Source organism: Acomys minous, assembly GCF_964271855.1.
Source record: "Acomys minous genome assembly, chromosome: 12".
Classification (NCBI taxonomy): Eukaryota; Metazoa; Chordata; class Mammalia; order Rodentia; family Muridae; genus Acomys; species Acomys minous.
This window is the reverse complement of record NC_140493.1, coordinates 60,761,673-60,778,264: the sequence shown is the minus strand read 5'-3', so window position 1 is coordinate 60,778,264 and position 16,592 is coordinate 60,761,673. Positions and strand designations below refer to the sequence as shown.

Genomic DNA, 16,592 nt, shown 5'->3' with positions numbered 1-16,592 from the left:
CAAGGCCAGCCTGTGGTACACAGTGAGCCCTACCTATATCAAAGAGGGGGAAAGAATGAAGACTATAGAATGGAGAAGGGAGGAGGAATGGATGGAGGAAGCAGGAGGAGGAGAAGGGGAGGGAGAGGAAAAAGGGGAGGAAGGAAAGGGAAGGGAAGGGAAGGAGGAGACTCTGAACGCATCAGCCCAAGCCACGGAAATCAAAACCTGACCACGCAGCCGCACTCCTGAGCCAGGTGCACACTCACCAGGTGGGTCTGGGGCTGCTGGTCCAAGTGCACAGAAGCACTTGAAATGCTGGGACGCCGCTGCTGTAGGAGATGCTATGGCTTCTGCATCATCGCTAGACAGACCAGACTGTGCAGGTCATAGGACAGAGCATTAATGAGAAAAGGCTCAGAAACAAGATGTAAAAACGCAGAAAGAACTCAGACTCCAGTGACTCAATGACAGCCCCTCTCCAATGGTGTGAACTGGCCAGCAGCCAGTTCACTCCAGTGGTGTGCACCGGCCAGCAGCCAGCTCACTCCAGCGGTGTGCAGCAGCCAGCAGCCAGCTCACCCCAGTGGTGTGTAGCGGCCAGCAGCCAGCTTACTCCAGCGGTGTGTAGCGGCCAGCAGCCAGCTCACTCCAGCGGTGTACAGTGGCCAGCAGCCAGCTCACTCCAGCGGTGTGCAGTGGCCAGCAGCCGGCTCACTCCAGTGGTGTGCAGTGGCCAGCAGCCGGCTCACTCCAGCGGTGTGCAGTGGCCAGCAGCCAGCTCACTCCAGCGGTGTGCATCGGCCAGGAGTTAACTCAAGAAGACAGGGCCAATGCGCTGACAAGAACTGGGCTGTGAGCAATCAAAAGAAATACAAAGGAGACGCCATGCCCCACATGTGGCACACACGTGCAGAGGAAGTATGCACATGCGCACGCACACACCAAGCAGATAAAGATGGTGGTGGAAACAACTCATCTCCACATGAAGACAGAGAACAGCGAAAGGCTCTAGCTAAGAGGTGGTGAAGACGAATCCATGGGAAACCATGGAAGAGAGAAATAAAGTCATTAACAAAGTGAGCCCAGAAAAGAGACGCCAAAAGAGCAGCTGGTGAGAAACACGTTTAGATAAAACTGGAAAGTCAAAATACTGAAGACCTAGAAGGAGGCAAAAACTCTATAAAATTATTGGAAGAATTAATACAAAGCCAAACCCCACAACATTGATAGCCCACAAGAGATATTTTCTTAAAGGGGAAACGCAAAAGCTGTATGCGCCCCAAACGGACTGGTCAAACTCATCTTTCTATGGGCTGACATACAATGAGCCATAAGATTTCTGGCTTTAAAAACAAATTGTCTTGTCTTTAATTCTCTCTCTGTTAGAGGAGCAACCAATCTTAACCACTGAGTCGTCTCTCCAACCCCAGATTACAAGTTTTGAAAAGTAAGTTCTAAGGCGAGTAAGCCCGGCACATTGGCGCATGCCTGCGGTCCCAGAGTGCAGGCGGCTAAAGCACAAGTTTTAGAACATCACGGATTACATAAGGAGTTGAGAGGACACCATGGAACCCATGGTGAGACAATGTCCCAAAAAAAGAAAGTGTGCCTGCTATGTTCTTATTCATAAAATAAACGCATATCCACATCCTTGCATAAGCACAGACTACATAGAAAGACTACACACACTAAATTGAAAATAAGAGGTTCCCTGGGAAGGGAGGATGTGTGGAAAGAACTTTGCACTGCGCACACTCTTATGAATTATCCTACTGTCACATCAACAGTAGGAACAGTGTGTGTGCATACGTAAGCCACTGGGAGTACGTACAGGGGCGGCAGGCAGACCGCACAGTGCTTGCCTAGAGTGGGCAAGCATAATTGCTCAGATCCCCAGCATCATTAAAAAAAAAGAAAGAAAAGAAAAAGAGTGCTTACGGAATAAAGCCACTATACCATGGAATGCTCTAGAGACAGTTCTCTGCTCGAGTGGGTCTGTTCACACATGCACATCTGTGGCCCCGTGTTTGTAAAGCGTCCTCGAGGCTTTGTGACTCTTCCCCCTGCTAGAGATTAATACTGTGGTCTGGATCTGACAGGAGCCTTCGTACTTTCGCTTCCTGTTTGGGGGGAGGGGCCCTGTTTCAGGAGGCTGTGAACACTTTAGGAGGTGTGGCCTACCACTCGAGGTGGGGCCTTTGGGGTTTACAGTGCAGTCCGTGGTTCCTGTGTGCCCTCTGCATTCTATCTGCGGTGATAGGAGCAGCCGTTCCCCAACACACTCTCCTGATGCTGAGCCTTGCCCACCTTGATGGGCTGAAACCCTCTAAATCAGGAGCCAAAATAAACACTTCATCCTGTTTCTTTCAGGTGTTCTGGTCATAGCTGTGTGAAAGTAATTAATATAGCAATCTGATTGGATAATAAGTTACTGTGCACTTTTATTCCCTTCGTGTTTAGTCAAGGTCCCAAGTACAGGCACACAAATGCTTCCACATGGCAGCAGGAATGAAAGGCGTGCTAACTAAGTGGCTTGCCAAAGTTTCAGCCTAGGTGTTGAGGGACCAGTGGTTCCTTAGAGAGTTCTGGGAAGGGGGCTACCTTAGCCACTCTGTTCAAGCTGGGTCTTGTCCACGGACAATAAAGTTAGGAAGACAGGAGGGCAGCATCCGGCAGGGCCTGCTGCCCCGCTGCCTGCACGATGGTGCTCCTGGAGAGCTCAGCCACAGCCCTAGGGGCTCATCTCAACTCTGGCTCTTTCTCTGCCTTTCTTGGGACCAGCACTGGGACGTGCTGTACAGAGGCTACACAGAACAAGGTATCTGCTTAAACTGTAAGCCAAAGTCTGAGGCAACCTTCCTCTCCCCTGGAGGACCCGAACAGGCAGCATTTTTCAGATTTAAAAGGTAAAAGCGTCCATCCCTTGTGGAGAGAAAGAATAAGGCAAAAACACCCGCAACAAATGTAAAAAGCCAGGTATGAGATGCCTACGGTAATGCATAAACTGTAAAATAAAACGAGAGTTTATATAAAGTTTATTTAAGGCTTAAATAATGCCTTTTCTTTTGCTCAGGGCAACCGGCTTGTCTCTAAAACCGGATGCATTCTCTCAGGAAACACCTAGCGACTTAGCCTATATACATCAGGCGCCACGGAGCCTAGAGAAGGACATTTAGAAATAAAAAGTGAAAGCGTGCATCCCCTGTGGAGAGAAGGGATGAGGAAAAAACAGCAGCAATAGCCTCCAGCCCACTAGAATCTACTTCACCCAAGACCGGAAGGCACACCTGTGCGCTTGGGACACAGACAAGCTCTGCAAGGGATGACGCCTTCAGTAAGCAAGAGGGACTCACCAGCTGCAACCGTGTCAAAAAATCAATGAAGACGTCACTCCGCACCACATGAGGGTCTGCAGTTACTGAAAAACATGGAAAGCAAATCTAGTGAGCACGGCTAGGCCGGGGTCTGTCGGAAGGTAAGGGTGCGCTCTCAGCGCAGGATAATTGGCAGTGTGCCCCCTTGCGCTGGCCTTGTCAGCAGGAGCCCCTCAGGCCACTTCAGGAGCCTGGTGTTCCCAGCAGCCTTGCTTCACTCGAGCCTTCCACACTGCCCAGGAGCCACGTGACTACCCTCTGGAATGATGACGAAACTATCACAAGACTTAAAACTATGTCACAAGTTGGGTCTCAGCAGCCAGTTCCGTAAGATACCTACTAATCTGAATTTTTGCTTTAGTTTGGGTTTGGATGTTTGTTTGGTTTTGGTTTTGGGTTTTTGTTTGTTTGTTTGGCTGGTTGGTTGGTTGTTTTTCAAGACAGGGTTTCTCTGTGTAGCCTTGGCTGTCCTGGAGTCTCTTTGTAGACCAGGCTGGCCTCGAACTCACGGAGATCCACTGTCTCTGCCTCCCGAGTGCTGGGATTAGAGGTGTGCGCCACCAACACCTGGCAGGTAATCGGAAATGTTTGAGTCTGGCCAAAGCATCAGTTGAGAGTGTTTCATCAAGAGGCCACTCCAGAGTGACACGTGGCCTGGGATGTGGCTGGGTGGTAGAGTGCTTACGTAAGAGTGTGCACGGCTCAGGGGGTGGAGAGATGACAGAGGATAAGAACACTTGCTGCTCTTGTAGCATTCCCAGGTTCAGTTCCTAGCACCACATGGTGTCTCACACCATGCAGAGCACTAGTTACAGGAGAGCCGACACCCCCTACCTTCTCCCCATGCCCCCTCCAAGGGCACTAGGTATGGTGCACATATACATAAACAGGCAGAGAATAAAAATAATTCTGAAAAATACACTAAGCTATAAACAGTCAGATATATATATATATATTTGTTGTTGTTGTTGTTGTTTTGTTTTGTTTTTTTGGAAATAGCCCTGGGTGGCCTGGAACTTTATTTGTAGACATGGCTGGCCTGGAACTCACAGAGATCCACCTGCCTCTGCCTCTATGAGTACTGGGATTAAAGGCGCGCACTACCACACCCAGCTAGCAGCCAGAGAGATTTGAAATGTCTCATTCTTGACTTACACAAAATGTCCTTTCCTCCTCTTGGGTTTAAAGGTCTAGAAAGCAACAGACACATGGGGCCAAAGCAGAGCCGATGCAGGCTGAGTCCCCAAGTCCCCAAGTCCCCAAGGGACTAGCCTGCTTCCATCAGGCCATCTCCTGAGCCTACCTGAGCTAAATTTACATACTTCTACATTGCTCTAAACTTTCTTCTTTTCTTCTTTTTTTTTCCTTTTGCTGTTCATTTTACCAAAGAGCATTCAGTAGAGCTTGAAATCAACACAGAGCTGAACTGCGCTCTAAGACCATGTGTTCCCTGCAAGCTGAAAGAGGCGGAGTAAATAACAAGAAAAGACGTGTGTGTGTGTATGTGTGTGTGTGTGTGTGTGTGTGTGTGTGTGTGTGTGTCTGTCTGTCTGTCTGTCTGTCTGTCTGTCTGTCTGTCTGTCTGTCCAGCCTCAAGAAACTGTTTATAGAAGACATTACTGTCCTGGGGTGGTGGTATGTGTTGGCAGTCCTCATGTTTGGGAGGCAGAGGCTGGTGAATCATAGATCAGGACAGCCTGGGCTACGTAGCCAGACCTGATCTCACAAAAAGAAAAAACAAAAAACAAATCCTGAGGGATCAAATAAGGGGCGGGGCTAGCTATGGCATAGAGACAAACTAATTTTATATCCCTTAGCACGGATTCTTGGAGAGAGAGATCTGGACCCAGGGGGTCTGCTCAAGCTACTGCACCAACCAAGGACAATGCATGCAGTAAACATTGAACCCCTACTCAGATCTAGCTAATGGACAGGACATTATCCACAGTTGTGTGGAGAGCAGGCACTGACTCTGATATGAACTCTGGTGCCCCATATTTGACCACTTCCCCTCCGTAGGGAGGCCTGGTGGCACTCAGAGAAAGAATAGGAAGGATACCAGGATGAGACTTGATAGCCTATGACCATATAGTGGGGAAGGAGGTCCCCTTCTGTCACAGACCTAGGCGAGGGGAAAAGGGTGAAAGAGGGAGGGAGGGAGGAATGGAAGGATAAAAGTGAGGAGATGACATTTGTGCTGTAATCTGAATAAATTAATAAAAGAAAAAAAAGAAAAGCGAATGTGCCACCCAGCCCTCACTGCGCTACCATTTGGCACCGGGTGCTGGCCAGCTAAGTACCTTGTGTATTCTCTCATTTAATCTCCAGGACACACCATGGAGCTACTGCGGCCTCCAGCTCACAGGTAGACACCGAGACTCAGGGGACGTAAGTAACTTGTCTAAGGTCACACAGCAAAACTAGAATTTGCGTCTAGGTCTAACTTGAAAGTCTGAATTCTAGAGTTCTGACACCGAGCTGCACTGTGTCCTCACTTGACCGCGTCAGCCCCACTGGGGTCAGAGCATCTCCAGGCATGGTGGTGTCACTGAATGGCTCTGATAAGGACCAGGGTTGAGGTGCCAGGCCAGCACGAGATGCTGCATGCGTGCAGGGTTCGGCTTACTCCATCACTCTCTCTTAATTCTTCAGCTAAACCAGCATACGACACTCCAGGGTAGATCTAAATCTTAAACTGCCTTAAATACTCAATATAAAGAATACCATTGTAAAACCACACACACAGGAAATGCTCAGAATAAGTAAGGTAGGGAGAGTAGTGGTTTCCTGGGCCCCGTGCGAGGGGGCCAAGACCCTAAAACTGGACTACGGTGATGGGTCGCACAATTACGTAACTATGTTAAAAAGTCACCAAAGAGGGACTTTCAAACAGACGGCTTTTGTGACAAGGAACTTTGGCTGCAATAAAACTAAATAAATAAAAATAAGCCAGAGGTGAGCTGCATACCATGCTGCAGGTAGCGTTCCAACTGCGCCCTCCTCTCTTCCGCCATGGCAGTAGTCATCGCCAGGTAGTACTTTGGTGGGAAAGGGGGCAGGCAGTTTCCGAACACCCGCCTCAGCTGAAAGCCAAGACACAGTCAAAGTGAGACACCAACTTAAGCCCGATGAGACACAACACAAGCCCTGTCTTTTTTTTTTTTTTTTTTTCTTCCCGAGACAGGTTTCTCTGTGTAGCCTTGGCTGCCCGAGACTCACTTTTGTAGTCCAGGCTGGCCTCGAACTCACAGCAATCTGCCTGCCTCTGCCTCCCAAGTGCTGGGATTAAAGGTGTGCGCCACCACACCCGGCCACAAGTCCTGTCTTAGAGCACGTTATTTAAAAGGAAAGACAGGATGAGCCCTTGTTGGTGGCCACAGGGAGGGAAAGAGGGTCCCGCTGTCTTTAGGAAATGTGTCTTTCAGTGTGCACTCCACAGACCACTCACTCGCACCTTGCTCTGGTGAAGCTGAGGTACGTTTTTACATTTTTTTTTAAAGACTGCCACCCATAACACGCATTTCCTTACATTCTTTTCATATCTGAAAGATCAGAGATTATAGTCAGATTTTTTTCATTTTTCATTGGTCTCACTTTGTAGCCTGGGCTGTTCTGGAACTTACTGTGTAGACCAGGCCTCAAACTCACAGAGATCCTCAGTCTGCCTTCTAAGTCCGATTCAAGGTGTGCATCACCATTATTGGCTCTTTTTACTCTTAGTTAATGTAATATGTCCCTTTTGTGCCATTTCTATGCGATGGTGCTAATTACAGAACTCCTGTAAGGCTGACATAAAGTCCCACAAAATCCCAGGCAGGATCCTCCCTCCGACCCACCATACAGACCCCAAGACTATGATGACAGCCACTTTTATGGAAAATACATACAAATAACTTTTAGAGGCTGGAGAGGCACACACCTTAGGAATAGTCAACTGTTCTCACAGAAAACTCAAATTGCATTCCCAACACCATGCCAAGCAGCTCACAACTGCCTCTCCAGGAGGATGCAATGCCACTGGCCTCGAGGGCACCTACACTCATGTGGGCTCGCTGAGGCAAGAGCACATGCGCACGTGCGCGCGCGCGCACACACACACACACACACACACACACACACACGTAATAATAACTACTATTATTTTAGTAAAGGGAACCAGTTAGAACCCTAGTCAGGTGTTAGCATGCACGTGGGAGGCAGAGGGGCTGGAAGCTGTCGCCAGAGCCTGTGGCTGAGAGACTGTGAAGCCAGCTGCAAGAGGACAAGGCCTTACACTTTCACTTCCTTTTAGTTGCCTTTGCAGTGTGCACCTGGCAGTTCACATGGTCCCCAAGTTCAAAACCCACAGGAACCTGACCTTCCTCTCCCCTACACCACTGATGGGTGCCCCGCTGCCTTCTGTCTCCTGGGTTATAAGAGCAGCCTTCTAGGCGGTCCCTCTGTTTCTGCCTCTGACCTCCTGTTTCTAACACGGCGTCCTGGGTAATACTTCAAAAACGTAAGAGGAGCCATAGCACTGCCTTGATCAAAATCCTCTTGGTGCCTCACCCACCCAAGTCCCAACCATCTAGAACCTCGACACCTGTGTGGATGCAATTAGCCACTTGTAAGTAAATTTACACTCAATTACTGACATGAGATTTTTAAAATTTTTAAATCAATTTCTAAGTCATGCCAGCCATATTCCAAAGGTATGACGGACAGTGACAAGGGGCAAGTTACTTTTGGGCAAAGCATGTATACAGAACCTCTGTTGGCACAGAAATTTCTACTGACCAAATGTTGGCCTGAATATAGAAACGTTATTAACTGTCTCCTGTGTTCCACTATGAACAAATTATGGCTTCCTGCTGCTATTGCTTGGCTGTTGTTCAATTCTTAAAGAACCCGCATTTGATGCCAGCATTTGCTTTTGTGATTCTTAAGAGCATAACCTGCAGAGAATACAAAATATTATAGCCGTCTTAGAAGACAGTTTGGTAATTTCCTACAGTGTTAAGCATATAGAGTTTAGCAGTTACACTTGTGACAATTACTGAGCTTCTTTCAAGACTTTGTCCACACAAAACTGCATGTGCTCAGCTGTTCAGAGAGCTTGCTGGTCTTCCAGAGCACTCAATCCACTTCCTGTTACGTCAGGCAGTTCACAACTTCCTGTAACTCTAGCACCTGGGGCTCTGACAGCCTCTTCTGGCCTCCAAGGACACCTGTACATACATATCACCACACACACACACACACATACACACACACACACACACACACACACACACACACACATACACACACACACACACACACATAAAAATAAGTCTTTTAAAAATCTGCTTGTAACTGTGCAGTGGTGGCACATGCCTTTAATCCCAGGACTCAGTAGGCAGAGGCAGGCAGATGTCTGAGTTTAAGGCCAGCCTGGTCTACAGACAGCCAAGGCTACATAGAGAAACTCTGAATCAAAATGAACAACCCCCCCCACTGATTCTGCTTGTTTGTGCCCCCAAAATCTGATTGTTTGTGGCAGCTTTACCGGTAACCCTGCAAAGAAACCCTTCAAAAAATGAATGGATAAACAGTGACCTACTATTGTTCACCCATTAAAAGAAATCAACTATCTAGCCAAAAAAAGATACAGACGAACCTTCAGTGCATGTTGCTAAGTGAAATAAGCCAGTCTGAAAGAGCTACCGTATGATTTCAATTATATGACCATCTGAAAAGGTTAAAAATATAAATATAATAAAAGGATCACTTGTCACCAGACCTGTGGGACAGGAGAGCACATGGACATTTTAGGGCACAAGGCTTCCTGGGCCAGAATGCACACTTGTCCCTGCACGCTAAGCTTTACAGCACACGCTTAACATACGCAAACATCTGAAAAGTCATTAAGTAGTGTGGAGAACGTCTGGGTAGTTTACAGCATGTGACAGAACACTTGCCTTTCAAACACACTGTGCCACCTCAGGAGTGAGGGGAAAGTAGTGGCCTGAGAAAGGACAGGAATGTGTGACCTCCACAAGAGGAATTCACAACATTCAACCATGCACGCACCTTGCACTGTTGGCGACGTTGTTTCCATAGGCGTGTGAGCCAAGTCTCTCACTACTGTGCTGGGTACAGACTCAAACAAGCATAGGTGAGTGGCAGGCAGTTCAGATCTGCCCTAGTGAATTTACACACAGGAGCAGGGGCATAGAATGACCCATGTAAACGCTCCACTATGAACTCCTGTTTAGTGGAATAAACACACAGACGGTGCATGATTGGATGTGCAATGTCCCCCGTTGGCACCTGCGTTTGAGTACTTGGTCCCCAGCTAGAGGTAATTTTTATGAGGCCATTTGGGATATAGGGTCTAGCTGGCAGCAATACAGGGACTTAAGGAACAGGGACTTAAGGTTAGACGCCCTGTGGCTCAGGTCTGTCATCTCTCATTTAACCGGCTTCTGCTACCGGCAAATGCTATCACGCCATTGATTGTGCCCTCTGAAACTGTGAGCCAAAACAAGCCCTTCCTCACTTAAGATGTTTCTGTCAGAACTTTCATCACGGACATAAAAAAAAGTATCGAATACCAACGGACACGCCTGGAGGTCTGTGTAGGTAAGCCTGGGCTACTGCACATGGCGTACACGTCCTACCCCTGCAGGTGGAGGCCTAGACGCTGTAGGAGCAGTGAGTACACCTACACGCAGATCTTGGTGTCCTTCCTCAGTGAAAGCCACCACAGATCCACGAAGAAACTGCCCATTTTACGGCAGAGTCTGGAGCAGCTCGGAGCCCCAGAAACTATGGAAGTGTTCAACGGCTGAATGTAAAAGAGACAAGGGAGCCAAATGAAGCGCTCCTGTGGCCAAAGCCCAGACAACCGGACCAATAAAACAAAGAGGCCTTGATACATAGTCCAAAGCATAAATACCCAGGGCTGGAGAGATGGCTCAGAGGTTAAGAGCACTGACTGTTCTTCCAGAGGTTCTGCGTTCAATTCCCAGCACCCACATGGTGGCTCACAAACATCTGTAATGTGATCTGACGCCCTCTTCTGGCCTGCAGGTGTACAGGCGGGCAGAACACTGTATACATAATAATAAATAAATACATCTTTTTTTTTAAAAAAACATAAATACCCATCCTTCCATGGTGATCTGACTAAATCACTGAATAAGTGAACAGGAGAGGACAGGCTGGGGCTCCTGTGTAGAAGAATTGCAGATACTTTATAAAAACAGGAAACATAAGTCCCCATTCCTTAAGAATGAGAGGTGCACAGATGTCCTTCCAAGAGATCTCTATGGGGGGCTGGGGATGGGGGCGCCTTGCTGTGGGAAAACCAGACGGACACCCCCTCACCCAAGAGAAGGGCAACATCATCGGTGAGGGGCCATGCTCACAGCAGGCATCTGTGACAACGTACGTAGAACGTGTTTTACCACTGGGACCTTCACCCTCAAAACCTATAGCTTCATCGTGTGGGGTCATTAAAAACATGGAAAGTCTGAGAGAACTGTCACCGCCAGAGAGCTATAGGAGACGTGGCCGTGGAACGGAATGCTGCGGGGTCCTGAACAAAAGCTGGATATTTGACAAAATTAATCAAATCTGATAAACTATGAGTGCAGTTAACAATAATACGTCCTTGTTGTCTGGGTCGCGTCACAACTGTGAACACTAAAAGTGGTGTTAACAGAGAGGACTCGGCTGGAGAGATGGCTCAGCAGTTAGGAGCACCGGCTGTTGGTCCAGAGGCCCTGAGTTTGATTGCAAACCCCTACACGGTAGCTTACAACAGTTTGTAACTCCATTCCCAGAGGATCTGACAGCCTCTTCTGAACCCTGAGCGTCTGGCACACACATAGTACACATGCATCAAGCAAAACACTCATATGCACTTAAAACATTTTTAAAAATAAATCTTTAAGATATTTTGAAAAGAAAAAAAAAGAATAGAGGAAACTGGTGTGTGGGAAATATATATATTTACTACAAAAATTAAGCTTATTTAAAAAACAAAACCAGAAAACCCAATGCTCTGGGTTCTCTTTAGGAAATCAGAAGATCTGATAGTCCCCATCATGCCCCATGCCTCTTGCCTGCCTAACCCCTGCAGACACAGCTCTCATCTGTCCTCATGGCACTTATGTTCCCTTTAAGCCCAAGGAACTGTTCCTGCTGCAGCTCCCCCAGCCAGGGCCGCTCCCCCAGCCAGGGCCGCTCCCCCAGCCAGGGCCGCTCCCCCAGCCAGGGCCGCTCCCCCAGCCAGGGCCGCTCCCCCAGCCAGGGCCGCTCCCCCAGCCAGGGCTGCTCCCCCCCGCCAGGACGCTCTGACCCCTCCGCCTCTGCCCAGTTCACTCAATGAAGCAGACATTTGTCTTCTTTACCTGAAATCACTTCCTGGTTAGCTGATAGCTAATTAGGTGATGACAAAAAAGGGACCGGTTCTCTTTGACCGGTTCTCTTCGGTCTCCTTAAATGTCACAGACATTCCCTAATTGGCTCTAGTCACAGCAACCCTGAGACAACAGGACTGCCCAGACCACCCCTCTGCTGGGAAGCCCCTGCCCTGGGGCTGGGAGATGGAAGAAAGTAACATGGTGAGGAATCTAGGGCCGGTCACAGAGCAAAATACCTCCCAGCAGGTTTTACCGCAAGGACGGGTTGCTCAACAAATCTTTGGCATTTCATGTTGAATGCAGTTCTGAGTGGGGGGAGGGGGGTAAGAACTATTCAGTGAGCTGAGTAAATGCTGCTAAAAGTCAACCATCACCCCTATGGTCCAATTCTGCCAACACAGGCCTCTCACCGCTTTCAGCAGGGTTTGGCTGTTGCTGCCACTAGCATCACAAGACTGAGTTCAACTCAGTCTACACCAGAAGGGGACACAGCTCTCCTGTGGATGTTAGGCAGTGCATTGCTGTTTGAGGTTTTTCTTTTTTGTCTTGTTGTTTCTTTCTTTCTTTCCTAGACTGGCCTTGAGGCCTTGAACTCAGTATGTAACCGAGGATGGTCTTGAACTCTGCCTGTTTACAAAACACTGGGACCAAACCAAGGCCTTCAAATGTGCTGGGCTAGCATTCTACCAACTGAGCCACATCCTCAGTCTCAGGTGTGAATATGTGAGTGTGTGTGTGTGTTGAGTGTGTATGTGAGTGTGCAAGTGTGTTGTGGTGAGTGTGTGGTGAATATGAGTGTGTGTGTGAGTATGTGGGTGTGTGTTTGTGAGTGTGTGTGAGTGTGTAAGTGTGTGTATGGTGAGTGTGTGTGTGAGTGTGTATATGGTGAGTGTGTGGGTGTTGAGTGTGTGTTGAGTGTGCATGTGAGTGTGCAAGGGTGTTGTGGTGAGTGTATTGAATGTGTGTGGTGTGTGTAAGTGTGTGTGTGGTGAGTGTGTAAGTGTGTGTGTGGTGAGTGTGTAAGTGTGTGTGTGTGTGTGTGTGTGTGTGTCCTCTCTAAATCTGGAAAAAGTTGCTCCTTCTCTGCCCATTTTTTATTTTTCCTCCTTTGTTTTTCTTTTCTTTTTTACTTTGTTGAGTTTGTTTGTTTTGTTTCGTTTGAGAGAGGGTTTCTCTGTGGCCACCCTGGGATTCATTCTGTAGGCCAGGCTAGGCTCAGAGACCTGCCTGCCTCTGCCTCCTGAAAGTTAAGACTAAAGATGTGCTTCCACCACAGCCCTGCTTCCTACTTTTTTATTTTCGAGATAAGGTTTCTCTGTGTAGCCTTGGTTATCCTGGACTCATTTTGTAGACCAGGCTGGCCTCGAACTCACAACGATCCTCCTGCTTCTGCCTCCCAAGTGCTGGGATAAAAGTCGTGCTGGATGTAAATGGCTCCAAAATGTTTTTTTTTTTTAATGTTTTTTCATTTATTTGATCGTGGGGAAGGGACCCGTGTGTGAGGTCAGAGGACAGCTCACAGGAGCTGGTGATCGTCTACCATGTGAGTTCCTGGGACTGAATTCAGGTCAACATGCTTTGCAGCAAGTTCTGCTGAGCCATCTCGCCAGCCCCAAATTCTTAGTCTGACCAGATACATTAAAAAAAAGAATGGCTGTGTGCATGTAAGTGGGGAGTACAAGTTCCTTGCTGGTTTATTTTCTTAAGAGTTCTACAAGGGGCTGGAGAGATGGCTCAGTGGTTAAGAGCACTGCCTGCTCTTCCAAAGGTCCTGAGTTCAATACCCTGCAATCATATGGTGGCTCACAACCATCTGTAATTAGATCTGGTGCCCTCTTCTGGCCTGCAGGTGTACATGCAGATCGAACATTGTATACATAATAAATAAATCTTTTTTAAAAAGAGCTCTGCATGAACCTTTTATTATATGTGTATTATGTCAAATAAAGATTATAATTTTAGCCGCAATGGGCTTTATCTGTAAGAATTGAATTTAGCCAGGCATAATGACTCAAACTTTTGATCCCAGCACTTGGATCTCTCACAATGAGTTCCAGGACAGCCAGAGCTACATAGTAAGACCCTGTCTGAAAAGGAAAGAAAGAAAGAAAGAAAGAAAGAAAGAAAGAAAGAAAGAAAGAAAGAAAGAAAGAAAGAAGGAAAGAAAGAGGAGTTTAACTGAATTTTTATCCCACATATTGGACACCTGTAAGATTAAGAAGGGGTTCCTGTCCAGGTGATAAGACCTGAGCTCTTGTCAACCCAGGTAATTCATAAAAGACCACGTCTGGGAAAGGGAAGGCTGTGTCTCTGTGCCCTCTGACACTCGTCCGCAGCAGTCCTGTCCCCCAGCGAACCTTCCTCAGGGCTGGTGTTTACTTACCCTCTGCCGCTGAGCCCTGGTAGTGCCTGCTGTGAACGCTCTGGCCAGATCGGCTTTTTGTTCCTTTAGATAAATACATCCAGTTTGAGGACGCCTCTGTCCCCTTGCTGTGCTGCTGTCCCCAGCTCTGAAGAAGACTGTGGAGGCGGGATCAGCTTGTGGGAGCCCAGGGCTGCACAGAGTGCATGGGCAGGAGGGGGCCGCTGTACTGTGCCAACCTAGTCCTCATTGTGAGCTAATCTTGCTTTCCTACTGCTCACCCTTCTCATTTTGGTCTGGGACAAGTGTACATAGCCCAGGCTGGTTCTGAATTCTCTATCCCATCCCTCTGCCTCAGTCTCCCGTGGACTAGAACTACCGGGATGTACCACCCTGCCTGGCTTTTTATCTTCCCCTCTCCCTATTCACACTTTCTGCTCTCTGCCACTGTCACATCCTCTGCTTGAAAGGCTGCCCCTGGACAGGTCCCTTCTGAAGCCCCACTTCATCTAGAAATCCTTCACCTCCACCCCAACCCCCACCACACCCCCCACAGATTGCATAGATGCTTTTGAGTCTTGCATTTTCTGCTTGGGTGCCACAACCCAGTCTGCTTTAAGTGTGGCCCGTTAGCTCCCCAGTGTTAGGTTTGCTGACAAAGGGACTTAGGTGGTCCAGATGGGTCAGTGTTAGAGATAGACACCCACAAAAGACACCCTTCACAGCTCTGCTTGTCCCACTTGATTGCCCTGAGATAGGCCTTAAGGAGGTCTTAAGGGCTGTGAGTGCAGGAAGCCAAAGGTGGGTGGTCAGTATGGTCCTGTTCACGTCACAAGGCCTTCCTGACGTTGGAGATGTTGGTATAAGAGATTGCTCTGGGATTTAAAGAGTGAGGGTGCCTAAAAGTTCACAGATCAGCCTGTAGCCAGACATCTACCACCACAACCATCACACACACACACACACACACACACACACACACACACACACTATAATGTCTTTCCGAGTCACACAGCACAACCAAGCCCTTGGGCACATTTTCCCCACCAGGCTCACCTGTTCGTTCCAGCGGTGCAGCTGGCTATAGCGTACCTTGCAGAAGAGGAACCCATCCAGGTACACAGAGTACAGCTGAAAGCAGACGCCCGCCCGCGGTTATCCAAGGCGAGGATGGGCACGAGGGCAGGGGATGTGCAGGGTCACCGAGCCCCCCTCCCCCTTACTCAGCCTGCCCCCCTGGCTCCAACCCACCACGTAGCGGCCCCCTAGCGCGTCTGGCTGCTGTTGGGACACCGGAATGCAAAAGTGCATCTTCATGGCCCTGGCGATGATCAGGTGCGGCGTGGAGAGCTGGACTTGCTGCCTAGAGTTTGTGCTAGGTCCTGAGCTCCAGTTCCTGCACTGGGCCTGAGGGTGGGCGGGGTCTGGTGCTTGGCCCCACCTCCTTCTGGCCCTTGGCCCCACCCCCTCCCCAGCCTCCTCCAGGGACCTCAGCCTGGTTCCCAAGTGCCAGGCTGGACATTGGGGTACAGAGGGACCCTGAGGAGCATCAGAGCCTCTCAGGCGAGGCTAGAATTTTAAAGGCTTTTTAGGAAGAAAGTGTGCCTCTTTGGAGCGGGGAGTGAGAGCACTTAATTCTTTTTCAAAGGGCTTTTGAACCCACAAAAGAATCGTAGCTCTAGCCACTTGAATGTTGTGTACAGTTGCCAAAAAGCCGTTGACCCACCCTACCCTGCCCCAAGTCATCAGAGCCAGGCAGTTGGCCTGGGGAAACAGAGCTTCTCCAAGGGGCCATTTCAGAATCCAGGTCGAGCGTCTGTGACATTGTCCACTTGCAGAGAGGGGCGCATGAGGTAGCATTCAGGCCTACCTCACACGGGAAGTCTTGGCATTTTCTACAGAGGGAACTTTGATGATTTGGGAGTTTCCCATCACTCCAGCCTTGGCTACAGTGTACTGTGGATTGAGATTAGAAAGGGGAAAGCGGGGGAGGGGTACATCTTGAAGGTAGCCTCTGACCATCACAGTTGTATTAGGCTCAGGGGTTTGTTTTTGTCTTAACCTTGTTAAAATGTATCATGGTACGTATGCCTCTCATATGTAACACTGCTTTGGTGGGGTTTTTTGTTGTTTTGTTTTGTTTTTAAGGCTTTTATCCCCCTTAATAGGAAATCAAAAACATGGACGTTAGCCTGAGTCGTACCTGGGGAGACCCTGACCTCCACTAAACACCCCTCCCTGTAGCTGGCTCATATGAATCTTTGTTCCTAGGATCTTTCAGCCACTCCTTGGTTTTTCGCTGTTGATCCTGCTTAATATTAACTGTGAATATAGTTAAAATTGATTGTCACCTTGGTGGGATCTAAAATCACCTAAGAGCTAAACCTCCGGGTTGTCTGTTAACAGACCGGGCGGCGCCTTGCTCTGAACAGGCGCAGAGAGTCAGCTCCGCACCAGCGGTCCTTGGCGGCGCTCTGTCCCCTG

General features: G+C 48.6%; 1 protein-coding gene across 8 annotated transcripts in view; it reads right to left on the bottom strand.

The window, feature by feature from the left end:
- SNX31 (sorting nexin 31) overlaps positions 1-15,494 on the bottom strand; it is a 49,773-nt gene extending 34,279 nt beyond the window's left edge. For all 8 annotated transcript variants that reach the window (XM_084803070.1, XM_084803071.1, XM_084803072.1 and 5 more), the window contains exons 1-4: positions 15,360-15,494; positions 15,165-15,239; positions 6,325-6,439; positions 3,336-3,400 (exon numbers count right to left, since the gene is read on the bottom strand). In XM_084803070.1, coding sequence (XP_084659196.1) covers positions 3,336-3,400; positions 6,325-6,439; positions 15,165-15,239; positions 15,360-15,425 — 321 coding nt within the window. In that variant the 5' untranslated portion in view covers positions 15,426-15,494. The remainder of the gene's footprint in view (positions 1-3,335; positions 3,401-6,324; positions 6,440-15,164; positions 15,240-15,359) is intronic.
- Positions 15,495-16,592: the final 1,098 nt, after the last annotated feature.